Genomic DNA, 27780 nt, shown 5'->3' with positions numbered 1-27780 from the left:
CCCGGCCGAAAGACCAGGGTGAAGTTGTAACCTTGTAGCTGGACTGCCCATCGTTCAATTCGCGGGGGAGCGAGTCTGGAGGATCCGGTGAACAGTGGTAAGAGCGGCTTGTGGTCGGTTACGATGGTGAAGGGCTGGCCGCAGAGGTATAAGTGAAAATGGTGGCAGGCCCACTTGATGGCTAACGCCTCTCGCTCGATTTGAGTGTACCGCATTTCGGTGTCTGTGAGGGCCTTGCTCGCGTACGCCACGGGCTTCCACTCGTCCCGGCCATATTCCTGTAGCAGGACTGCGCCAAGGCCTACCGGGCTGGCGTCTACGACCAGTTCGGTTTTCCTGCGCGGTTGGAAGTAGGCCATCGTGGCCTTGTCCAGAAGGCTCGCCTTGATTTCCTGGAAGGCTTGGTTCGCCGCGCATGTCCATTCCCACTCCTGATCCTGTCTTGTGAGTGTGCGGAGGGGCTCAGCCAGATCAGCTAAGTTGGGTATGAATCGGCCACAGTACGTGGCCATCCCGAGGAAGCTTCTTACTTCGGAAGAGTTCCTGGGCGTGCTGGCATTCTGGATAGCTTCTGCCTTTTTCGGGTCTATTCGGAGCCCCTCGCGCGTGAACCGGTAGCCAAAGAAGTCCACGGCTTCTTGATAGAATGAGCACTTTGCTCGGTGGAGGGTTAGTCCGTGCTCTTGTAGCCTCTGTAGGGTGGCCCTGAGATGGGCGTGGTGTTCCTCCAGTGTGTTTGAGTAGATGAGAATGTCATCGCTCAAGTTGATGACCCCGCTCAGCCCAGATAGAACTTCCTTAATAGCGTTCTGAAACACCTCGGGCGATGATGACACTCCGAAGCTTAACCTCTTGTACCGGCGGAGCCCGACATGAGTGGAAAAAGTCGTGATATATCGGCTGCTTTGTTCAAGTTCCAACTGGTGATATCCCGCATTGAGGTCAAGTTTGGAGAACCACTTCGCCCCATTGAGGTCGGCGACGATGTCATCCATGGTAGGCGTGATGTGACGCTCCCTTTTCACGGCAGCGTTCGGCAGTCTCATGTCGACGCACAGCCTGATGGCACCAGGCTGTTTGGGTTTGGGGGCTACCACCAGTGGGGACACCCATGGAGTCGGTCCCGACACCTTCTCGATGACTTCGAGGTCTTCGAGCCTCTTTAGCTCCTCTTCCACCTGAGGACAGAGGTTAAACGGTACTCTTCGGTGTTGCAGCGCGACAGGACGAATGGAGGTGTCTATGTGCAGTTTGACTTTCTTGCCTTTGAGCTTCCCAAGGCCACTAAAGAGAGTAGGGAATTCTTCTAACATGTTGTCGGCGTGTGATTGATGGACCTGGTTGGCGAAGAAAACCAATCCCAGATCTTCCGCTGTGTTGCAGCTGAGCAATGTTCCTTTCTTTCCTTCGGTTATGTGGAACCGGGCCTCTGTGGTGTACTCTCCATTGCTGATGGTGGTGCTAATGACGCCGCGCAGCGGCAGGGGTTCTGTGCCCCCATAGGTGTATATTCGGGCGCTCGACGGGGTAAGTGTGAGTCTAGGCGACATTTGGTCATACTGGTCAGAGTCCATGACATTCACGGAGGCTCCAGTGTCAATGAGTGCTCTGATTTCTGAGCCTTCCACGGATATCGTGCACATGGGGGGTGGCCTCTTCCGGGTGGAAATCCGGCTGACGTACGATATTACAAACACTTCGTCATCCTCCTCATCTTCATAATGCGGCCTTCGGTCTTGGGCATGCGTGTCCGGAGGTGGGTGTTCTGGCTCTAGTGATAGTTGTCTTACCCTTGAAGTCATCGACCGAGGCCCATATCCGCCTCGTGATCTCTGTGCATTGGGCCTGTATCTTCCTCCTTGGCACACGGCGGCAAAGTGATTGAGCCTGCCACACTTCGAGCAGGTCTTGCCTTTTGCGTTGCACACGGCGGTCGCTGCGTGGTCCCCACCGCAGTATGCACATTGAGTATCCCGGGGTTGCCACTGTCGTGCTCTTCCGCCCGATGGCCTTCTTTGTATCGCGTCGACGGTTTCCTCCTTGATGGGCGCCATTTTGGGCGCGGCCTGCGGGGCCATGGGGGACCGGAGCGCCATCTCCATTTCATCCGCTCTTGAGTCTGACAGTTCGTGGGAGCGAGCGAGGACAAGAATGGCGTCCAACGTGATTCCCGGTTGCCTGAGGATGAGCTTTCTGAGTAGTTTCGACCTACACCCCACAATGATTTGGTCTCTGATTTCTTCACGCGGGTCGGCGAATGGGCAGCTGCTGGCCAGCCGGCGCAGCCTTGCGTAGTACATGTCCACGGATTCGGTCTCGGTCTGCCACGCCCGCTTAAATTTGAACTTCTCATAGTCGGTGTTCACTTGGGGGTCAAAGTGGGTATTCAGCGCGGCCACCGCGTCGTAGTCATCATCCTCTCCGGTGTTCGGGAGAGACTCGAAGAGGTCGTATATTTCCGGGCCTCCATAGAGGATCAATAGCGATCTCTTCACGGTGTCATCGGTTTCTCGGGTCCCTCTAAAGTACAAGTTTAGACGCCCCAGCCACGCCTTCCATCGCGGCGCCGCAGTTGCGGGGTCTGCAGTCTCGCTAAACGGTGGAATGGGGGCCACCCCGGTATGGGCATGACTGACCACGTGCGTGTCGGCGTCGCGACGTTGAGGTGGGCCTGCGGGCCCTGGCACTGCGGCATTCGTGGCAGGCGCTGTGGGCGCGCCTCCCGTGACGTCGTCGTTCATGCTGGTGACCCCTCCCTGGGTTCACTCCCCTCTTGCGCAGGCCGCGCTGTTCGGTATGGGGCAGGGTTGGTGCCTGCGCGGGCGTCCAGCACACCGTGTGGGCAGATGGACACTCACTGACGTCCTCTGGTGATGTGGGCGTGGACTGTGGTTGTTCAACCGCCTTGAACTTATTTCCAAGGTAGGGCAGCAGTTGGCTTAGCCAGTGCTTGTTTGCAGGCCCTGAGCAGGCTGTCCCCGTAGCGTAGAATGCAGCGTGTGAGGGCGGAGGGCAGGGTAGGCGTTGGAGGCTCCGCGTGGTCGGGCCTCGGGGCTGATGTGCAGCGTCTCCCCACTTCGCCCCTCCCCCGCCGGGGCAGCATGCCTCGTGAAGCGCGCTCGCGCTACGTGCAGATCGGGGGGGGGGCGAGCCCCCAGGCAGCAGAGCTCATAGCGCAGGGGGCCAGACAGGGCCGCGGGGCTGTGCACTCACCAGGCAGCTCCCGCCGGCTGAACACGCTCCGTCACAGGAGGCGCGCGGGCGGGAGCCGACGTCGAGCGAAGGCAGCAGGCCGGCGGACGAGCTCCGCGGCCAGAGATGACACCAGGCAGCCGCAGCAGGTAGTCGGCAGCAGGTAAGGAGCGAGCAGCTCCAGCAGGCAGCCAGGCACGCGCGGGGGCGGAACCGGCCTCGTCGCCAGTGTAGTGCGCGAGGTCAGGGCCTCGCACGTGGTATAAGTAATGCAATGACTGGACACACACACTAGCTGGAGGGTATGCCGGAAAGACCCCGAGCGGTCTTCCACGCTTTTATTATATACCTCGGGGCGTGCCCGTCCCGAGGGTGAAGGCATGCGTGTGTGTGTATCGGATACAATGTTGTTTAGAGGCCGGGTGGCTCTCTACACACTGGACTAATAAGTACTGGTTTGTTTAAAAACTGACTTTTCGCGGGTGCTACGCAGCAATGATAAAAAAAAATAGAAAGCAGGAACGGGTGCACTGAAATGAACAGCTTACCTTCATTATTGTCTAAATGTACTAATGCAAATTCACATTGGCCTGAAAAATAAATTGGGATATAATTTTAATTTGACTCCACGCAACATTAATGAGTTATCTGAAATCCTTGAGGACATTCTGGACGCCTGGAGTTGCCAATAACAGCCAGCATCTCCACTTGGGATTCCTTCACTTATGAGTTGCACCCCAGAGAAAGGGGGCTATCTATGGGCAATTGTTTTTCCAGATGGCATTCCTCGTGAAATAAAAAATTCAGTGGGGTTTAATGCAGACATTTACCATCTGCTCTGTGAGTTCCCCTTTGTGGGAGGAGGGGTGAGGATGGGAGGGTGTTGGGAAAGATGGGTAGAAGGAATGGGGAAGATGCCGCCTAGCAGCGGAAAATACCTTGGCTGAGGGTTGGGTGGTGGACAAGAAACTGATCGGACTGCCTTTCAGCCATTTCTGAAAGTGATTGTGCACGCCTAAAGTTTCAACTGGGAAAATCCTGCACCTGAAAAATCTGGGAGCGGAAACAACTTCCAAAATATAATTGTGTGCAAGAAAATTCCACACTGGAATTCTTCTCCACACTACTAAGGGTCTTAAACATTTTTGCCCAATCTGGCCAATGAATAGCCTCATCTGTGTTCTTGTAGGTGTCCCTCAAGAATTGATCACTGGGATTAAAATACAACATTTTCATAGCATTATCTTTTTATTATGAAGTAATTTGCATTTGCTACTTGCAGGTCAGAAATGCACCAGTTCTGGTCTTCTTCCACAACAGTCCTAGTGACTATAGCGGCAAAGTGCAAGCAATGGTGGATGGATCATACCTAGCGGCTGTGGGAGATATTATTGTCGTCACTGCAAGCTACAGGGTTGGAATCTTCGGTTTTCTTACCACAGGTAAGTCTCACCTATTAATTCTGCAAATGTCCCATTTGTAAGGCAACAGGGAGAGATGAATCTGCAGGTTTTAATAAAAAAATATTAACTTTTCCCTCACAGTCTTCCCTAATTTCTGCAAAATGTTATACTTGTGTGCCCTCTTCCTACAAAAATCCATTAGGTATTTACTTGTTCCCCACATCTTTGTTATCAATATTATCTTAAGTCATCTTACTATCTGGTTCGAGTGTTTTGCCAATTGTCTCTATCTCCCACTACTTTTGTCTTCTTCGTGAAATTTCTACACTTTATCCTTGATGTTAACGTATGGTGTATAGACGCTATAAAAATTATGTTTGGAGGCGATGGTACATAGAATCTACTTTCGATGCAGCCCCAGCCCATATGTGGTCATTCATGCTCTGAGGGTGAGTGTTCACTCCGTCTTGGCTATTCTCTGGTTTAACGAAAACATGTCAGCTAGCTTAAGCAGGGGCATCCTCAGCTTTGAAGGCATGCCATCTTCCTCTCATAGGAGGTGTGCAGGATGGCTCCTCCTGCTTCCTGCCCCGTGTCGATGCAAACAACACCAATCTCTTATTTCTATCTCCAGCATGTGGGACTGCTTCCAAAAGTGAGGTTCAAGTGACCACCACTCTCATTGTCGGGTATGGGTCCGGCCGTAGGCATGCCCTAGTGGGTACTGTTCACTCGCCCATGGTCTTAAGGCCTATTCACCAGCATTTTCACAGATGAGAAGCTGTGTTACCATGAGTGGTTTTCTATTTTCTTGTCAATGTCCTTTTGTGACCATGGCAGCCTATAATGATCTTTATGTAGCTAGACTTCTAAAAATGTGATTAATCTCAGCAATCACAAAGGAGTCAACGAGGGTTACAAACAGGAGTAGAGGGAAGCAATTGCAACACCTGTTGACCTCTGAATAACATTAGTGCTCAACCCTTCCTGCACCACATCAGAAGAGGAGGACTCTTTGCAAGAGACTCACTGGTTCTATCTATATTTTACAGCATCTACCATCAGGTTGGCCTTTATACTGGAAATGTTGGCAGACATGCCCCAACCAGATTCTGGCCCAATCAACTACCATTATTGAACAATACTCGAAATGGCAATATAGCAGTGCAGGTGCTCACTGTCCCAGAGTACCTGTTTGCTGCTGGAAGTGCTGGTGTTCTCTGATTGAACGTTTTGCAATCCTGCTGAGAAGTGTGGATACTTTGTCTTTCAGTTCAGTTCAGCAATTCTTTATTCGATGATTAAAAAACATCATAAAAGTACATATATATACAAAGTTTAAAATAGAATTAAATTGCATCTGAACAGCATCTTGAGTTACATATAAAATCTAGATAAAAAGTATGTTCTTTAGTGGTCCAGTGGTTAGCCCTCTCCTCTTGTATTTCTTAACCTCACAGCAACCTTGATGAAATTCATAATACAACAAAGTGTCCATGGATCGTTTGCTCTTTGCAGAAAAAGTAAGGCGGTTTTGGCATGACAAAACTTCTCCTGTTTTAAAATGTCCACCAGAAATTTACGCCTAGGATACTTATAAAAGGGGCACAAAGTACAAAATGAAGGGTGTCCTGCGGAGACCGATTGTCGCAGCCGCAGGCACCCTTCTGCTCAATTGTCAATGTAAAACCTGACGGATCAGCCAGTATATGTGATAATAAATTGAGTCTAAATCGAGTCATTAAAAACCTATCCTGTGCGTTATGCATCAAATACAGGTATGGCTCCATGCTCTCGTTATTCTTTCTAAGACTGTGGACACCTACTGAGTGTTTGGTCATTTCCCTTTCTGTTCTACGTGTGGAAAACTGATCAGACAACAATCTTTTGATTTTCAATTTGTCAGGGTGTGAAATTGTACTGAGGTTAATGAAGAGATCCTTCCGATCTATACCCTCCAAAGTGACCTTGATATACTTGAGCCATGGAATTTGTAACCCTTTGTCCCTGTGCAGACAGTCTCTCAAAATGTGTCTGCTTAAGTCTGCTTCAGGGTTTACCCAGATTTTTAGCCATGCCATAATGGGTCTTAGCTTGACCTGGTCCTCAATGAAAGGTCTCCCCAGTTCACTATGCACAATTACAGCTGGGGTACTCTGGGGGACTTTTAAGATCCTTTGCATATATTTATTTTCCTCCAGTTGCAATTGCTCAACATTAACGTAACCCCTTACTTCTGATCCGTACGTAACTTTCGAGCAGCCTATAGAGCTATAAAGGATCATGACCTGTTCCAGGGACCAGCGACCCAACCTTCGGCCAAAATTTGCTATAGCGCCATTTGAGGATATTAGTTTTGTGCAGCGCTCCTCCACTAAGAATCTAAATTTCAGTACTCCATCAAATAGCAACCCCAGGTAAGAGAAAGACTGCACCTTTTCTAGTATGTGATTCCCTATTTTATATGAGAACTTCCTACAAGGTTTAGTTCCAGCCAACATCACGAAGGACTTGCTCAGGTTCACCGACAGGTCCAAGGTGTCCATAAATTTAACAAAACCATCGATTAGGCATTGCAAGCCCCTTGGAGTGCGGGCAAGCAGGACCGCGGCATCCGCGTATAAAAGCACCGGTATATGATGCGTTTCTACTCTTGGGCAATCTATATTTAAAGCGATCAAGGCCTGCTCTAGGTTGTTAATGAAAAGCGAGAACAAGAAAGGGGCAAGAATGCAGCCCTGTCTCACTCCGCTAGTACAAGGGAATGGTTCTGTGTTCCCCCCCTCCGTATTATAGCCGACTTTGGCTGTGGTGTCCCGATGCAACTCTCTAAGGATGTTGATCAGACCTGGGTCAATTCCCATATGCCTCATCAAGACCCATAGCTTTTTCCTGTTAACATGGTCGAAAGCAGCTGCTAGGTCCATGAACCCCGAATACATAGCTTCATTGCTGGCTTTAGTGTATTTTGCAACCAGCAAATAGAGATTGAGGCATTGGTCACTTGTGGACCTCCCTATCCTAAAGCCATACTGGATATCCATAATTATGTGGTGGTCTTCTGTCCATTCCATGAGCCGCTGCAAGATTACCCGACCCAAGATTTTGACTGAGACATCAATCAGGAAAATTGGTCTATAGCATTGGGGATTGTCCCTATTGCCCTTATTGAAGATGGGAACAATAATTGCAGTAGACCATGAGCGAGGTAGACCATACTTGACGGCCGCATTTAAGACTCTTGTGAGAATAGGGGCCCACAAATCTATGTTACTCAGGTAGAGGTCGGGTGATGAGCCATCAGGGCCTGGGGCTTTATTATGGGTAAGGCCCTGAATCCCCTCTGTTATTTCTGCTAGAGAAAACTCAATAACTGGGCCCTGTAGTTCAACCCACCCCCTCTTCAGCTCTATATCCTGGTTATGATTGTACAATCCCTCAAAATGTGATACCCACTGTTCTGGTAAGATATTTGTCCCAGTCCCAGGGGTATTACTATCCTGAAAACATGGATTATTGATAATCCTCCAGAATTATGTCATGTCCCTTCTTTCTCCAGCCTCCCTTAGATCTGCCCATGCTTCAGTTTGAAGAGTGATCTTTCTTTGTTTCAGTGCATGTTTATATGTCCGTCTACACTGAACTATTCCTAAATTATCCCTGGGGTTAGATTTTAAACTAAATTTTAGGTCTCTCAGGGCTCGCGAGCACTTACTATCGAACCATCTCGGCTGCATACTTTTTCTCACGGGTGCTTTTGTCTTCAATAGGCCATCTACCAGTTTAGTCACTGACCTAAACGCCCTGACCAAGTTGCTCCGCTCTCTCATGGGATATAGGCATTCATCAATCTGTACTTTCTCCTTTACCATTAATTCTTTATAGAATGCCTCATCATCAGTTTTCGACTATCTGAGCCGCCTTCCCTGATCAGTTACCCTCACCTCACTATCCACCTGTGAGCATATCTTGGGTCGGCCCTGCTGTATAAGTTTTAAGGTTAGAGGATTATGGTTGCTAAATGCGCTCCAGTCGATCCCCACTGAGCCAATCCAAATTTTTGCCTGCCTGGACGCCATAATATAATCTATATAAGAGAAGAATCCTCTCCCTTTGAAAGTTGGAATAAGGGACCCATCTTCCTCCAGGCAAACCAGATCGATAGTATGTTCCAGGTCATGGGTCTTTAGGAGATTACTAAGGGCTGTTCCCTCTGGAGAATGTTCAAAATGTGGGCCCCTCTCAATGGGACATCGGGACCAATCTGCGTTCAAGGGGAACAGGGTTGGACACAAATGACAATTAAAATCACCCATTACTAATATAGTGGTTTCTAAGGCCCCTTTTCTGTGGGCTAGCTCCTGATGGAGTCTATAGTCTAATTCCTGTAATGTAGGATTATTTCCTTTTGTAGTCCCTACATTATATAAGTTGAACAAGGTCAACCTTAGCCCAATACTGGTGAACCCTAACGCCTGGATGGTGTATGATGACCAAGATGGACTGGTCCATACTCCTTCCAGGTTTAGGTCTACGGCATCTACTATCAGGTTGGCCTTTATACTGGAAATGTTGGCAGACATGCCCCAACCAGATTCTGGCCTAATCAACTACCATTCTTGAACAATACTCGAAATGGCAATATAGCAGTGCAGGTGCTCACTGTCCCAGAGTACCTGTTTGCTGCTGGAAGTACTGGTGTTCTCTGATTGAACGTTTTGCAATCCTGCTGAGAAGTGTGGATACGAAGCACAACTTAGCGCTCGCTCTTACCTTAGCGCTCAGCTGATTCAAAAGCTGCTCGCGCTTTCTCAGGTCCTTGCCTGCTGCCGCCATCACCAGCGGCGTGCGTGCTAACTCCGCCCCCTTGGAGGCCACGCCCCCTCACCCGCCCTACAAATGTGCATTCATAGGACGCGCAGCGGGAGCGCCGTTTGCGCGCCGAAGGCGCGCCTAAGGCAAGCCCGTCTGCGCCCGTCCGCGCCAAGACCGCGACAGGCGCAGGAAACTCTGCCCAACTCACTTCCCGCATCTCCTACCAACCCAGCGATCTTCTTCAACTACAGCCCTCTAGGCATTGTCCATGCTTACTTGATCCAACCGCACTTCCAGGCCTTCTCAGTTGCAAACTCTGCCACTGGTCCGCTGAGCTCCACTCAGCTGTCCCATCTGCCAATTTACTTCAAGCCCCTCTACCCTCCTTCAAAGGTGGCCTGATCAACGCTCGCTCCATGTGCAAGCACAATCAAGACATACACGACCTCATCTTGGAGTCCGACCTCGACTGCCTCATGATAACTGAGACATGGCTTACAGCAGATAGTAACCCTGATATTGCTGTTGCTCTTCCCCTGGGCTACTCCATCTTTCGGGAAGATAGAGCCAAGGGCCGAGGCGGAGGTGTTGCAATTATCCTTAAAGATTCCTTCCACTGCCACACCTTTAGTCTAGAGCCTTTGAAACATACTGAAGGACTAGGTTTCTCTATAAAACTGAACGAACACACTTCGTTCTCTGGCGGACTTATCTACCGCCCACCTGGCAATGCATCTGAGTTTCTCGACTCTCTGTACGATTCCTTAGGACAACTCTCCCTTAGATACCCTTTCTTCACCCTCCTTGGTGATTTTAACCTCCATCTAGAATCGAAAACAGATACCCATACCATCAATTTCTTACAAACTCTCGAGATGTTCAACTTTAGGCAACTCATCACCTCACCCACCCACTCTCTAGGTCATACCCTTGATGGCGTCTGCTCTAATTCCCCTTCCTTGATCACCCTTTCCCCTCTGCCCCAGATTTGGTCTGATCACTCCCTGATCCCATTCCATATCCTGAACAAAATCCTACCCAATCGTGACAAAGTGGCCTTAAACCCTGATAATCATATCAATTGGAAAAAGGTCCAGGATAACATTGCTCTCAATCCTTCAATGCTAACTCAAGTTCCCACCCTCTCCGGCAATGTCGACACTGATGCCGATCTTTTCCAAAAATGGATTACTCAAGAAATTAAATCCAGAATTCCGCCTTCACGCCCCTGCACTTCCCGGCGCAAAACCAAAACTAAAATTAATGCCCCCTGGTTCACACCAGACCTTGCAAAAACGCATCTGCTATGTAAAAAAGCAGAAAGAAAATGGCGGAAGACATACGAGGCTACTAACCGTTCCTCCTATATTGCTACAAGGAAAAACTACCTCTCGGAAATCAAACTGGCAAAAAAAAACCACTATGTCAATGCCATAAAAAACGCAGGCCAAAATCAAAAAGTTCTGTTTTCGATCGTTAAATCATTCACGCATCCAAAGGTACTCCAGCCTGAAATTCCCCCTTCCCAGAAATTTTGCGATCAAATTTCTGATTACTTCGAGGAAAAGATCGCCTCGCTCCAAATCAATTCCCCCCCCCCCCCATTGCCCCCCCAGTGTCCCCTCCACTGGTCCCCCCAGGCCCTGCACTATGCCATTTCTCCCCTGTCACTCTTGAGCAGTCGAAAAAAGCCATCCTGGCCTGCAAATCTGGTGCCCCGTCTGACCCTTGTCCCCCCATGATACTTCATCAACTTATTGATGAGGTCAACCCGACCATCAACAGCCTAATCAACTCTTCACTTAGCTCAGGATCAGTACCCAACCGTTGGAAAAAAGGGATCGTCAAACCCCTGATGAAGAAAGCAAATAAACCCTTGACGGATCTCACCAACTTCCGCCCAATTACGCTACTCCCGGCCTTGGGTAAAATTACGGAACACCTAGTCCATAACGAGCTGAAACGTTACCTGGATGATAACAACCTTCTCCATCCCCAACAATCCGGATTCCGCCCCAAACACTCGACAGAAACCACTCTCATTGAACTGTCCGACACCATAAAAACTCTACAAGATCAGAGAAAGAATTGCATCCTAATCCTTCTCGACCTAACGGCGGCGTTTGACACCGTCTCCCACACCATTCTCATTAGTAGACTCAGGGACATTGGTATCTCCGACACCGCCCTATCCTGGATTACGTCTTTTCTCTCGGACCGTTCCCAAACCGTCACGCTGGGCCCATTCCACTCCAAAAACAAACTTGTCCCCTCAGGTGTCCCGCAAGGCTCTATCCTAAGCCCCCTCCTTTTTAATGTATACCTCATTCCCCTCCTTAATCTGATAGAATCATTCGGCATACCTGTCACTTCGTATGCCGATGATACACAACTCATTGTGCCACTTGACAAACTATCTACCAAAGCTGAACTCAACCTTAAACACTGTCTGACCGAAGTATTTCGATGGATGGACAACAACCATCTGAAATGCAACTCAAGCAAAACAGAGATCCTCCCGATTGGCACAAATGTCTCTTTCTGTCCAGCACTATGGTGGCCAGATAATTCTGTTGCCCCCCCCCAGACGGTGTCATCAGCCAGGAACCTCGGCGTAATCTTCGACTCTGAACTCTCCTTTGACCAGCATGCCAGAACCATCGCAGGCAAATGCTTCGGAACGATCAGATCCCTCAGAAAGTTTTTCGACTTTCTCCCCATCAATGCCAGAAAGACGGTGACAGTCGCACTCATAATCTCGCGACTGGATTACTGCAACGGCATGCTTGCAGGAGTCAAAAAGAGCACCCTCCTTAAATTGCAGAGTGTACTTCACACAGCTGCCCGTCTCGTCCTGGGCTTACCCCGCAGATCCTCCATCTCTGCAGCGCTTCACTCACTTCACTGGCTCCCCCTTCACAAAAGGATTCTCTTTAAAATCCTGATTATAGCCTTCCGCGCCTATAACAAAACAGGCCCCAAATACCTCACCAGGCGTTTTCCCCACTACGCGCCCAGCCGTCACCTTCGTTCAACCGATGACAACCTCATCTTTCTCCCGAAATACAATCTGAAAACGAAGGGTGAGAAAACCCTCAGCTTCCTTGCATCTAAAGCCTGGAACAAACTCCCTAAAACTCTCAGACAACAAACCCAGGAAAAACCCTTCAGAAAGCTTCTAAAAACATGGATTTTTAATCTTCCGGCCGAGTACTCCAAAGCTTCCATCTAACCCCCCGGACTGGTTCATTTAGGTTTCTTAGCGCCAAGATGCTCCCTCCGGAGCGAACGTTGCGCTCTACAAATACCCCTCAAATATCAAATATCAAATACTTTGTCTTTCAAATTACAGTAGTGGATCTACTCACTCAGTGAGAGCAACTGGCCATGTATAGCACTTCTACAGAAGAGCAGCCGTCGCAAGATAATAGCTATCCAAGTAGTAAGCCCTGGCCAATTTCCCTCTACCTAAACTGGTCAAAACCTAGACATTTGTTCAGGGACCATTTCATATAACATTTACCTCTGCAATAACATGATGCCAAATACTAGACTAGAGCTGGGGTAGGCACTGCACCCCCTACATCCTACCCTTTCCACAGGTCAGGTTTGTTGTCAGTTGCAGCCCGTAATGTGCACAACTAGGGAGTGGGCACTCAAACACACACACACACTCTCCTCCACCCATCCACTCACAAAAGCACATACCCACACCCACCCAACCACATGCACACACACACCCATCCAACCACATGCACACTCACACCCATCCATTCACAAGTGTGCACACATACACCTGCCATTCACAATCACATACACACACACAGACCCATTCACAGCATGTAAGCAAAGATGCCTATACATTTATACATGCATGAAAGTGTCCAACATTCAAGAAGCACTTATTGGGGTGCGGCAGAAACTTCAGTTGGCAGAGAGAGAAGCAGGAATGCCTCCATGTTTGCTGAAGGCTTTGGGAAGGAAGGGACTGAAGATCCCTCCACCTGCTGTCAATAGCTGATTTTGTCATGGGTCAGCCATGAGAAGAGGACCTTCTCTAGCTCCTCACAGAGATGGATGAAGTCAGTGAGATTTGCTGACCCCACTCTACCCTGTAATGAGGTGTCACTAATAGACAGTATTAGACCTGTCAGCATTAGGATAGTCTTCTCCCAAACCTTTTGTATTGCGCCTCCATTTTTTTGCTGATCTCATTTTTGTTGGCCTTGGGACTCTACACACTTTACCACTTCTAACCATTGATAAAGTTCTTGTGTTCTCTCCTTTAGGCATGGTAGAGTTGGGCTATGGCCAATTGACATTTTTAGTTTACTAATAAGTCCCTAGTAAAGTGGTACTACATGTATTCAGGCCCTGTAAATTGAATGCGACTAATGGGCCTACAGCACTTATTGTGCCACTCCAATATGTAGCCTTTTTAAACATGTACCAGGCTTGCCATTGCAGACTGTGTGTGCAGTTTTACACTGCCTTTTCAACCTTGCAAGATAAACCTTTTGCCAGGCCTAAGCCTTCCTTTTTAATACTTAAAGGTCACCCCTAGGGTAGGCCCTGTTGGACCTGGCCCTTGTTATAGGGTTATCCCAAAACCTTTTGCCTTCCTCCTGTAGTTTTTCTATCCTGTTTGTTGCTGGTTTTATTACTCTGGGCACTTTACCACTGCTAATCTCTCTGGTAAACTTGGTAATATTGGTCTACACCTGTTTGGCATATTTAATTTACCTATTAGTCCTTGTACAATGGTAACACATGTATCCAGGGCCTGTAAATTAAATGTTACTGGTGGGTCTGCAGCGTTGCGTGCACCACCCACCGAAGTAGCCTTTCAAACCTTTATCAGACCTCTGCCACTGCAGGGCCTGCTTGCGTAGTTTACTGAGCCTGGGACGTGGCATTTAAAGTGTTTGCCAAGTCTGAAGCTCCCCTTTTACTATATATTGGTCACTCATAAGATAGGCCCTAGGTAGCCCTATGGGCAGGGTGCTATGTAGGTAAAAGGTAGGACATGTGCTTTTGTTGTGTGGCATGTCCTGGTAGTGACAAACAGCCTATTTGGTTTCTCAATACAGTGAGGCTGCTCCTCTTATAGGTTTGCATTGGGTATTCAGTTATTATTTCTGATATGAAAGGGGTAGCGTGGCCGTGTTTGAAATAGTAGCAATAAATCCTGCTTATTGGTGAAAGCGGATTTGTTATTACTATTTGAGAAATGCCATTTTTAGAAGTGGACATTTCTGTGTGCTTATGACTCTTTGTGCCATGCCTGGTTGTGTATTCAACGGTAGAGAGACAAAATATCGAAATTAAAATATCGATATACAATAATATTGATGTTTTAATTTCGATGGTATAGAATATCAATGTGCAATAATATCGATAGACAGAATATCGATATTAAGGTATGTATGTTTCTAATATCGAAATTTTGTTTAGTGTTATGTATTTTATTATGTTGTTTATATGTTTGTTAAACATGTTTTTTAATGTATGTTTAGAAATTAGTAATTTTGTTTACATTTTGCGTTTTAGTATCAGAGCGGGTTGAGGGTTTATAGGGGAATAGGGTGGGAAGTAATTTAATTATAATTAACTAATTCATATTTTTCTAAATATTTTTGATTAATAAATAATTATTAATTAATAATGAATTGGTAATTAATTATTATTATTAGCTAATTGAATTAATTAGAGTTAATGTAGTAGTATTTATTATTTTTGTTATTGTTAATTAATAATTAATTGGTAATGAATTATCATTAATTAGTTAATTAAATTAATTAGAGTTAATGTAGTAATGTGTATTATGTTTTGTTATTGTTAATTAATAATTAATTGGTAATTAATTATTATTAATTATTTAATACAATTAATTAGAGTTAATGTCCTAATATCTTTTATTTTTTGTTATTGTTAATTAATAATTAATTGGTAATTAATTATTATTAAGGGATTAAATGACAATTACATTTTTTATGTGATTTATTTATGTGTAGTAGGTTGTGTGTCTATAGGGGAATAGGGTGTGACATAATTAAATTAAATTAATTAAAGAGATTGTATTTATTTATTGGTATTTATTGTTAATTAATTGGTAATTAATATGAGTTAATTAGCCAATTTATGATTACATCAATTTAATAATATTAATTGTTATTAATTGATTAATTGATATTTATACTAATTGTGTTTTTTTTGTATGTGTAGTGTGTTGTGTGTTAAAGGGGGAGTAGTGTGGGAAGTAATTTTTACCCCTACGCTATCCAACGCTTTCCCTACTGTTGCACCCTTTGGAGTGGGAATAGTAATTTTTACCCATACGCTATCCAACGCTTTCCCTACTGTTGCACCCTCTGGAGTGGGAATAGTAATTTTTACCCCTACGCTATCCAACACTTTCCCTACTGTTGCACCCTTTGGAGTGGGAATAGTAATTTTTACCCCTACGCTATCCAAAGCTTTCCCTACTGTTGCACCCTCTGGAGTGGGAATAGTAATTTTTACCCCTACGCTATCCAACGCTTTCCCTACTGTTGCACCCTCTGAAGTGGGAATAGTCATTTTTACCCCTACGCTATCCAACGCTTTCCCTACTGTTGCACCCTTTGGAGTGGGAATAGTAATTTTTACCCCTACGCTATCCAACGCTTTCCCTACTGTTGCACCCTTTGGAGTAGGAATAGTCATTTTTACCCCTACGCTATCCAACGCTTTCCCTACTGTTGCATTCTCTGGAGTGGGAATAGTAATTTTTACCCCTACGCTATCCAAAACTTTCCCTACTGCTGCACTCTCTGGAGTGGGAATAGTAATTTTTACCCCTACGCTATCCAACGCTTTTCCTACTGTTGCAATATGTGGAGTAAGTATATATATTAATTTATATGTAGAGTTTTTAATTTATTTTAAATGTATATGTATTAGTTATTATTTTTTATATGTTTTAATGTTTATATTTATAATTTGTTAAATTATATGTATTTTTAAATACTTTTTACATTATTATTAATACATTTAAAAAACCGATATTTTTAACTTCGATATTTTTGTACTACGATATTTTTTTTCGATATTTTTGTACTTACCTTTATGAAGATAGAACTCCGATATTTTTGATGTCGATATTTTTGTGTCGATATTTTTGTATGTCTAAGGGCCAGATTCATCAAACCAAAATCCGCTCGCAAAGGGCCAGATTCTGAGAATCTGGCCCTTTGCGAGTGGTATTTTTGCATTTGGGATGCATCATCCCAAATGCAAAAATCGCAATTTTAGAAATCGCTACATTGCGATTATTTGCATTTAAGGAATCTCAATTAGAGATTCCTTAAATGCAATGCATGAACCATTTAAAAATTGCGAATTCGTAATCTGGGCCGCTATTTACCGCGAAGTCTGACTACGTGGTAAATAGCAAAAACTTAGATAAATGCACTTTAGTGCATTTTTCTAAGTTGCATGTTACACACACATGTCCTTGGAACATGTGTGTGCGCAACACCAGTGTACATTACCATTTCAGGGGTGCAACAGGGTGTCCTTTGGACACCCTGGCACCCTTGAAATTGCTTCCTTATTTGCGATTCGCTAATTGCGAATCCCAAGTGAGGAATGACTCCCCATTCAAATTTACAAATACAAATACAAAATATTTTTATTGTTGAATTAATAAAAATCCTTACAATAAGAAAGGTAAGACTAACCAGTGTTTGCAACGCAGGTTACATTATAAAAAACAAGAAGATAACAGTTTAAAAAGAGGTAAAACTAGAGCTCTACTCGAGACCCGCCCCCTCTTACAGGATAAGGATTTATAGAGTGGGCAGGGGTTCACTAGCAAAGAGGGTAGGGGCAAGGCAATATGTAAAATGATCACTGGGAGGCCTGTAGCTACTTTCTAATTTCCATCATAAATTTGGGACCCCGACAGGTCAGGATTGGAGATGAACCTCCCAGCCAGAAAATAACGGCCTGGCGACATGTTCTTATTTTCAGGTTGTTCAATATGTCCCGTATAAAGCGTCTTCTAGATACCATAAGGGATGGACATACACAAAACAAATGAACTAGAGATTCAGTATGATATCCGCAGAGTCAACATTTTGGGCAATCATCTGGGGGTTTCCAGGAAGGTAGTAAATCCTTAGATTCGTGAAGGCCCATACAGAGGTTGATAAGGTATTTTTATAAATAGTGGCTAAAATGGGTTGCCAAATAGGCCTGAGGTTGTTGGAGTGAGTAAGAAGAAATGACTGACCAGGCATGACGTCGATGGGACAATGTTTGTTTGTCTTCTAGAACAGACTTCCTTTTAGCAATAGAATTTACTATTTTGCAGAAACTGGCTTGATCAACTTTTTTATTCCATGTTACTTGCAGATCAAAGTCCACAAGGCATTTCTCCAAATGAATGGCCCAGGGCTGAGTGGGATCTGTATTAATTGCTTGCCAACAAAGATTATTTAGAGTGTCTGGGTCGGGGGCACGAAGTATGTGGCACAATTTAACAAATGTTGACTTGGCCCTGAAGATTTGATTCTGAAGCCCGAATTCTAATCTCACCTGCGCTGGTGAGGAGCATTTAGGCAGTTTGAATACTTCTTTATAAATGTTGTTTTGTAGAGTATTTAGTAGACCGATCTCCCCTCCAAGCCATGTTACCAGCCCATACGATAATGTGGGTAAAACCTGAGCGGCCATTACTTTTAAAAGATGGGTATAATTTGGACCATCCAGTTTTTGCAAGAGACGCCTGTATCCATAGATTAACGTCTGGGACTTAGCTTTTAACACCGCAGAGTGTTGTTTTTTTTAATTATCTTTGCCGATGGTGACCCCCAGATACCGATAGTGCGGTTGTTCCCCTATTGCAAGGTGGTTACATGTCCAATTGTATTTAATTGATTTTCGCTCTACAAGACGTATTACTTTTGTCTTGTCTCTATTAAGTTCCAGATGTTCTTCATCTAAGTAGAGTTGTAGAGCATTTATCAACCTTTGCAGCCCGATTGGAGTTTGGCTTAAAAGGACAATGTCGTCTGCAAACTGAATAATTGGCATTGGGGTGTTGCAGAGGTTCGGAGCATGACTTACAACTTGACCAAGTTTTTTCCCTAGATCGGCGAGGTATAGATTAAATAAGCAAGGAGCCAGGACACAGCCCTGTTTCAGTCCGTCTTCAGTTGGAATTTTTGACGTGAGACTTGTGCCCTGTCCTTGTTCGACCCTTGCTCAAGTGTCCGTGTAGAGGAGCATTAGAGTTGAGAAGGTTTGTTGACAGCACCCACTTCTTGAGTTTTGCCCAAAATCTCCCCCTACTAACTCGGTCAAAGGCGGCTCTGATGTCGATAAAGCAGCCGTATAACCGGCTGTTCTTTGTTTTGGCTCTTTCTATCAGGAGTGCTAGGGCTGTGAGATTTGTTGTTGTTCCTGTCCCTTTTCGAAAACCTGGTTGATAACTGGGGATTAGATTGTTATTATCCACCCATTCCTGTATTTCCTCCAGAATGCAGGATGCGTATAGTTTGGCTTCCACGTCTATCAAAGATATTAGACGATAGTTCTGTGGCAGTCTCCTGTCCCCCTTTTTAAAAATGGGGTGGATGATATTACCATTCCATGATGGAGGCTGCTGCTTACGGACAAAAACTTGGTTAAACAGGACAGACAGCTGGAGGGCCCAAAAATCAGCGTTATATTTAAATACTGCATTAGGAAGACCGTTGGGTCCTGGTGCCCCTTCTGTTTTAAGTTTGTTAATAAACCTTTTGACTCTGTCGCTGGAAAAAGAGTCAGACTGTATCGGCAGGTCATTGAGCCTTCCTATATCTCGGTTATTTGTTGAGTTTTCTACTGCTCCTTTCAGGTGGATTGAATTCGTGGTGGGATTAGAGCAACAATAATTTTCAGAAAGAGATTCGTCCATTTTGAAATAGAGCTTTTTGACATGGTCTTCCCAGCTTTGTTTGCTAATGCCGGGATCCTGGGATATTACTTCTGCGTTGTTTAATTTGTTAAAAATACCCCAGAAGTCCCTTGTGTTGCGCTTCTTACTGGCTACTAGCAATTTCGCCCACATTTCTTCCTTCTGTTTGTTCTTGGCTTTCCACACCATTTTACGATACTTTTTTCTCATACTCCTAACAAGGGAGTAGGTTAGTGAGGAGCGCTCGATGTTACTCCTTATTGCCTTCCGTTGCACCTGGGCTAATTTTCTCTTTTCCTGTCTTAGTTTATTATTAAACCATGGTTCCCGTAAAACTAGTGGGACTTGATGCGAGGCAAGGGGTACCGAGTGTTGAATGGACAGGTTCTCTAACAGATTTTCCCAAGTTGAAACCGGATCTTCTCTTTGTTCATTTTCATGTAGAGCAAAGAAGGCGCTTGCGGTTTCGTGGATGGCTTTGGTTCCGCAACCCCTCCAACACAGTCTTCGTAAATTGAATTTCTCTGTATGAGCAGAGCGAGCAGTTAGTTGGGTAGACTCCGGCACCCCTAAGTTGATCCAAATAATTTGAGGAAAGTGGTCACTTTCAGATCGCATTACTATTTCATAGCCCTCCATTAAGTCGATCAGTTTGTTACTGATTAAGGTAAAGTCGATCGTTGACAAAACCTTGCCACTCATGTATGTGGGAGCTGTTGTCAATCCGCCTACTGTTTCAGACTTTAAGATAGTTAATCCCAACGTAGTCAGTTGTTTTGAGATTGATGAGTTGGGCGCAGCCCGGGTGTTTTGTCTAAAGATGTGAGTATGTAAATCGTCCTCATTTAGGTTTAAATTAAAGTCGCCTGATAGAATCAGCAAACTTTGGGAATTTGATTTCTGGAGTGTTTTTATAAGTTCAGCAAGCACGGCCAGTTTCTCTTTTTTTTCATTCGATCAGGGTGAATGTAAATGTTTATTAATAACAATTGGTGCCGGGGTTTTATAGAGATCTTGGTTACCTGCACCCAGTTTAGTCCCACGTCCTGTTTTTCCGGCTCCCAATTGTATTTCTGCGAGATGTAAGTGGATAACCCACCACTGGGGTGCCCAAACTTGGATGTTCTCTCGGCAAGGATGTGATATTCGGTGAAGCCAGGAATGGCAGGGTATACCAGATTCCAGGTCTCTTGTAGTAGTAGAATGTCATGTTTGTTAAAAAACAATTGAGTATCACTGTCTTGATCCATACTACTAAATCCATGAATATTCCAACTGCAGATGCCTATTTTAGGCATTTTGACCCCGTCCTTGAATACAAGATTTGGCCGTGTACTTTGATTTAAAAGTACATTTTTCTTAGGTGTACTTTTGATTCAAGGTTAACGGGATCCATGACCAGTCCTGGGTTTTGGACCCGCCTGAACAAGATTGCTTTTGGAATATATCATTACCACAGTTCTCTTGGGCTAGTGTAGCCGAGAGGGCACCATGAAGACACGAGGTTTGCTTATGGTTAGTTCTGTCCTCATTGCTTGTATTCTGCAAACTTTTTACAAGCGGGAAGGGATATCTCTTGCGTGTATGTTGTGTGATGATAATTCCCCAGTGTTCGAATGATCCTTTGTTTTCAAAGATTCTAGCGGCTATCTCCTTGGTAGCCCAGGTTTTAACCGAAACTTCGATGTTTGTATGATCTGTTTTTTGGCCGAACACAACTGAGACAAGGTCTTGAGAGGTTATACCTCTAAGCTCGGGAACAAGTCCAAATAATTTCAGTAAGTTTCCTCTGTTTAGAATGTCATGCAGGCCCTTTGACTCATATTCGGGGTAAATGTTAGCATTGGTTCTAGATCTGGTATCAAGTTTTTCAATAATTCTTGAGAGCGTGTGATAGAGTGATTGGGGTTACTCACTGGATGCTTTTTTGTTTTTTGGTCACGTTTTGTGTTGAGCCCTTGTCGCTGGCCTTTAGGCCCATAGGAATGAATGGGAAAGCCATTCCTTATTTGCGATTAGCAATTAGCGAATCGCAAATAGGGATACAGTAGAAATCGCTACAAATTTTGCGATTTCTACATGCATCCCGTTTTGCGAGTCTTTAATAGCGAATCCTTAAAATTTGCTATTAAGGACTCGCAAAACATGACTTTGATGAATCTGGGGGTATATTCTGTCTGTCGATATTATGTCATAGATTCGTATTCAACGTCTGGTTTAGACTGACCGGAGCAGGGGATGTACATTAACTCTATACAGTCACAAGGGGAGTTGAGCTGTGTCCTTCCTTTCCTGCGTGACTCATAGTTGTGCTGAATAGGCTTGGTATGCATTTAGAGTGGTGGATGGAGTTGTCACCTGCACCTAAATAGGGCTATGCCTACCTTTCACAATGCTGTCTCCGCTCCCTGGTAGTGTGTCAGGAGCCAGGGCTGGGGATTGAATGGGGGTCTTGTGCACTTCTAAACGTTGTTTGAAGTGCCCCCCAGAGTAAAGACTTCATGAGTATAGGTACAGGGATGTGACCCCATGATTTTAGACACTGCTTGGGACTTTTAACCAGACGCTGCTGGCTGTACAGACTGTACCTTTTCAGAAGAAACTGCATTGCTGCCTGGAGGAACCACCATTGAAATCCCTTGGTTGTTGTGCTGACCTGTTGCCTTATGGGCTGCCTAAGTACACGGTTAAAGTGTTATTGAATTGGAACTTATTGCCGATTCAGGTTCTCCATGGACCATCAGCACCAAGAAGTATTTCTTAGAAAGGTTTAGAGATGTGTTGGATGTTAATAAATTGAGAGCCTCAGACATTATTGCTGAGAGCTTTGATGGTACTACCATTTATATAATTTGTTATATTTCAGTTGAATTAGAATTTAAAGGAAGGAAATCTCAGATAAAATTGTATATGGCTGAAAAAGGAGTGAATGTACTTGTGTGGAAAGATCAATGGAAACTGGGCACTATACTTAATCTGTGTAAAGCAAGCCTGGTGGGGAAGATGTAAAGTGCACAGGACTGTCATGCGCACTGAAGAGTGCATACCACTCCTCTCCCCGCTCTAGTCAGCCCCGCCCCGTGCGCCACTTCAATAGGAAAAATAAAATGATAATAACGGTAAGTTCTTATCATGTTATTTTCCCTTTTGAGCAGTGGGGTGACGCTCCTCCGCCTTAGCAGTGGAGCTGCCACTGATTGAAATGCTGCGCCAGTTTCAAAAGTCATAATTTTATATAAAATCTTCCTTTTATAACTAACATTCCAATGTTTTTTTTGTATTGCTTTGCACATCCAGATCCACTGGGTAACATTATCCCCAATTTTTTATGTGTGACTGTGTATGCTAGTCTGTCTATGCACGTTCGGGTATGCGCACATATGTATGTGTGGTAATGTGCATGATTAATAGCGTGTATGCATGCATAAATGTGTGCATATTTGCCGTAGGTGCATGCCCTGGTTACAAAGTAGGGGCATGAAATGGAAATGGTACACATGTGCCACATTTAACATAATGTGACACATTCCTGCCTTTTTCTTGTGCTTAAGCCCTTTTGGCTGCCTAGCGCCAATTCTACACAAATCTGCAGGGTGCCTACGTTGTGAGCAAGATTATTTTTGCGCAGGAAGGAACACCTTCCTGCACAAAACAATCCTCTGTGACATTTTCCTCTTCCTATGTGTGCTTCAGAATGCAGCACACATAGAAGGAGGAAAAAACAAGGAGAAATAAAGATATTTCACCTCGGTGCTCCCCTGGGGAGGCGTAACATTTTGACACATTCCCAGCTTTGCCAGTAATGGTAAATCTGGGAATGCGTTAAAATCCATGGGTGGATGTGTGGGAACACCCATGGTCCACCCATGGAATGCCTCCCTGGGACACAGTAACGCAACATAGCGGTTTGCTCTGTGTTGCGCTACTCTGAATTTACTCTGACTTAGGTTTTGCGTCTGGTGCAAGGGTGAAGCAAAACCTTCATACATATGCCCCTGAATGGCTGCAATTCTTTTAATTTTCATCCATCTTCAAACCAGGGCTCAAATTATCAAAAGGCACCACCTAACTTGGGTTACATTCCTTTAACTACCCACAGTGTAAAGTGTCCCAACATGTGATTCAACTGGTCCTTAAAAATTCAATGTTTGCACCCAAATACCAGTGGCAACATGTAATATGGACACCAGTTATTGGTGCAATTGTCTATGTTAGTGATGTGCATGCAGAAATGCTGTGTTTGCGTTGGTGAGCAGTATAAATGTAGTGCAAAGTTTATATCATTTTGTTCCTAAGTTGATCGTCTTACTTTTCAGAGCCTGCAGGCTCACGAGGGACATCCTTCAGCAGCACCCTTTTGCTCAGTACAAGGTTATTTTTTTCCAGCTGCTACTCGTGTGTGCACACCCCTAGTGTAAACCAATTGTATGTCTTACATGTAATCCTCTCTGATTCTGCTGTGCGGAACCAATTAAACCTTACTGTATGTTTACTTCATAGAATGGGCTTTAAATATGGGTTTTTGTGGTCACTGTCTACATCTGGTTCCTTCATGGCAGGAAGGGCGGAGCAGAGGGAATATTTATAAGCAGCTGTATAATGTACCATGAATGTCCTCGTTGGCTTCACTCTTAGTGTGGCTTGCCAAAAGTACAAACACTAAATAATATCGGAACTAGGTATTTGCTTAAATATTTATTTTTTATTTTTGTGAGGTGCTGTGTCCCCAAATAAATTCGCATCAGAGCGCCAGGGGGATAGGGTTAGAAAGAAAAAAATACAAGCCATGTAAGCAAATCAAAATATCCTGTATATCTGCAGGTGATCAATGCAAACAGTCAAGCGGGTAGTCATTAAAAAGAATCTGTTGTCCTAATTCACGAATCATCCTTTATTAATTAGCCCAGGTCGTGTGATGCTATCGTGCAATAGTAGGTTAGGGTAGAAAACCATAGAAATGTTCTAACTGGAAACAAACCAATCTTAGGCATCGGCCCTAAGCCATGGATTCTAAATCGATGGGCATTTTGAGTGTGGTCAATTTGCCTATAGCTCTTCATTGCAAGTTTACTTTTAGATTGTAGAGGCTTCTGTAGGTAATGTAGACGTGATTATTTCTGGTAGCATGGGGCTGAGGTTTTGATGGTGCCCTGCTTTAATAAAGTCCCTGTAAAATGTCGCACATTGCTTTGTAAGCCTTTATTTGCAAGGGGAAGAATCTTATGACTCAAATGTAAATGTAAATGTAGTATACTTGTAAAGCGCACAGCTGCCCCAGCAACGGGGCGTCCCGGCGCTGTATAACTCTGGGGAACCCGTCCTGGCTTTCCCTGTGGGATGGTCCCTTGCTGGGAGTCCCCAAGGTGGAGCCAGGCATCCCCGGAATTGGTGGGGCCGTTGTGGAGATTAGGCAAGCTAATGCCCAGAGTTGCCGAGTGGAACCCCTGATTAGAGTAAGCACCGAAGCGAGAATTATCAAGTCCGCTGACCAAGGTCCACGACCCTGCCACGTCGGGAATTGAACCCTGGTCCCGGGCTGACTTCTGCTCTCAGGCCTGCTGCCTCTAACCAGTGAGCCACACTACTCCACTTACTTGTCATATATAAAAAGAAATCGAATTACAGTACGTGCCTTTTTTTCTTCTCGCGCAGTGCTTTCACAGATACACCCGACTTAGCAGCATCTCATTATCAGTCATTGATTCAATATGATGGGCTTCGATGGGGGAGGCCATCCACCTGTCTAGTGTGTGTTTTGTCTACCCACCAAATCTTGGGTTTTTGATTGCCCATCACCAAGCATTTCCTGGGCTACTCCTTCCTTCCCTGTGGCCCCAGGACTCAAGCTGGCAAGTAGCAGAGTGTGTGCTATGCTGTGATTGTAATGTATGCTCTGGCTCTGTCGGGCATGCCCCCCACTATCAACTGCAGAGGCAGCGGCTAGAGTAACCTCCAATAAGGAAGCAACTCAACATAGGATGGCGGTCAGACTGCTACCATCTCTGGGGACCAGTAGTGCTGAGAGGTGATTGGATTGTGGACTAGAGGGACTGTGGACTGAAGAGATGTGACGAACGTGAGTGCACATGAAGCTGATGCTCAACTCATAACCACTCATTGTTTGAGGTTTTTCCAATGCATCCTTTCCCTGAATCTGGGTCTTGGGACCATTCAAATATTCTTATTATAAACCTATCTCAAAACTACCCTCTGCTGCTAAAAATCACCGTATTGTGTCGTAAATCAATAGCCCTCTACATACAGAGAATCATAACTATTTTAGCTTCTTAGTACCAAAGCCTCTGCCTTCATAGAGCACCGAATCTGCCCCGGTATCTGCCATTCATGACACCTGCATGCTACCTGATGCTGAAGGAGAAGCCGCCTTGATTCCTTTGGACCACTCTGCAGCTAGCTAGTTTAGAAGACTTTGGCTTTGCCTTGAGATGGTTTTAATCTTCCTTAATAAATAACTCTCAAGGTGGAACTAATTCACTCCATCCGTGTTATCTTAAAAGGATCCCTGCAGGTTCTACGGGTCTCTGCTATAAGCCCTACCCTTTTTAAGCATCTGTGCCTCCTCTCTGGCCATCCTTATCCATGCCTATGGTTTAAAATTCTACGCCGACACACATGACACCCATCTAACTGATTCTCGGGCTAGTTGGCAAGTGATTCTCGAGCTAGTTAATGAATTGTCATCATTGCAAGCTCAGTTCAAAGACTACACTTGTGCAGACGTTCTCTGGATGGACTGTTGCTTACTATGGCCAGTTTTAAACTGGACTTTCATGCTGTCTGGCACTGTCAGATGGGCCAGCTTGAAAGAGCTAGAGTGTGAGCTGCTTTTTGGTCCAGTGGGCTGTTGCGGACCAGAAACAAACAGCCCATTTAAGCTACATCATTGTAGAATTCTCATTGCAGAGATTCCGACCTGAGTGCGGAGACTCCCCCACGACTGTGGGGCCTCCTCCACGAGTGTGGAGGCCTTTTGTGATTCAAGTCCTATGTGTTTTGGTATGTCAGTGTGAGAAGGATCCACAACTGTATGTAAAAATGAAGCAGATTTGCCTTACTTACAAACGTCTACATTTAATGTTTTTCTATAATTTTGCGCATTTCCTTTACTCCTAGACTCTGGTCTGCCAAGTGGAAATTGGGGCCTGCTCGATCAGGCGGCAGCGCTAAAATGGGTCCAAAGAAACATTGCCAGTTTTGGAGGTGACCCTTCCATGGTGACCCTGTCTGCAGAACGTGGTGGAGCGGACATTGCCAGCCTTCATGTACTAAGAACAGATACAAACCTCTTCCAAAGAGCCGTGCTGATGGTAAGCCCATTTATTTCCCAGCATGCTGCGCTCTGAAGAGGGCACGCTGTCTGAGGTCATGTTCAATTTCCCAAGCCAAATCTTTGTATGGTATACTCCTTAGATTCCACTAGTGACTGTGTGGCCTATAATGAATTCAAAGGAATAGTTGCGCCCAAGGAGTCAGTGGTGACCAGGATTCTGTAGATGTTCTTGACACATGCTCCACACAGTTAACTGTGATTGTGATCCTGTAGGTTGTGAATACGTTTTGCTACTAAAATTCACAAGTAATGATTCATAGATCATTTTATGCAAATACTTTGATAAATGTGAAGCTTATTTTAAAAGAAGGGAGCGCTATAGGTAAAAAATGTGTACATTGAGGGAGTTAATTCTGATCGAAGGATCTGTTCAGCTTCTTGTGCAGCGTGTTGTACATCACAAAGAGTATCCTTCAAAATCTAAATTCACTTAAAGAGCATGTGAGTCTTGCTTTCCTACAGACTGCGTTATAGTTGCACCACTCAATGAGTAACGGGTCTTTTGATGCTTTCCCTACTGTCAAGTAACACCATGCCCACTTATGCTTGCCTTACATCTTAAGTGTACCAACATCCATGTGCTTGATTTTCTACAGTCGACTGCGGTTTCTTAGTTTTTCGTGTCCACTTCCTGTCTTGAGCAGTTGCTTTAGAACAAGCTGGTCTTGCCCAGCAACTAACTCAACTGGTCAGGTATTAAGGCCTTCTACAGGTTTATTGCCTGCCTACTCCAAAACACTTGCAACAATCTTGAAATCTCAACTCCGCGCATGGCAAGGAGTACACTGTAAGAGTTATTTATGTAAGTATGATATAGAAGTGCAAGTGTAAAGATCACATTACTAAGTCCACCACAGGAAAGATACTGCTAAGACTCAGGCAGCAGTTCAAATGGTATGATGATGTCTTTATGCAGACATCTCAGGCTTAATCAGGATCATTTGAGGTAGTTCTTGATGGAAATGACAATCTTATGTTTGGTGACCAAGCATCTTTTTACTAAAAATTAAAAATAGTATATTGAGGATAATTTAATGTTTTTTTCCTGAAATTTACACGCTTTTCTTTTAGGGGAT

General features: G+C 44.9%; 1 protein-coding gene across 1 annotated transcript in view; it reads left to right on the top strand.

Annotated features, from left to right (window-relative positions):
• Positions 1-27780, top strand: part of TG (thyroglobulin) — an 825201-nt gene that overhangs the window by 542847 nt on the left and 254574 nt on the right. Inside the window, exons 40-41 of the mRNA XM_078686739.1 lie at positions 4475-4634; positions 26488-26681. Coding sequence (XP_078542865.1) covers positions 4475-4634; positions 26488-26681 — 354 coding nt within the window. The remainder of the gene's footprint in view (positions 1-4474; positions 4635-26487; positions 26682-27780) is intronic.

Source organism: Lissotriton helveticus, chromosome 4_1, assembly GCF_964261635.1.
Source record: "Lissotriton helveticus chromosome 4_1, aLisHel1.1, whole genome shotgun sequence".
Lineage (NCBI taxonomy): Eukaryota > Metazoa > Chordata > Amphibia > Caudata > Salamandridae > Lissotriton > Lissotriton helveticus.
This window is presented reverse-complemented; position numbering and strand designations above follow the sequence as displayed.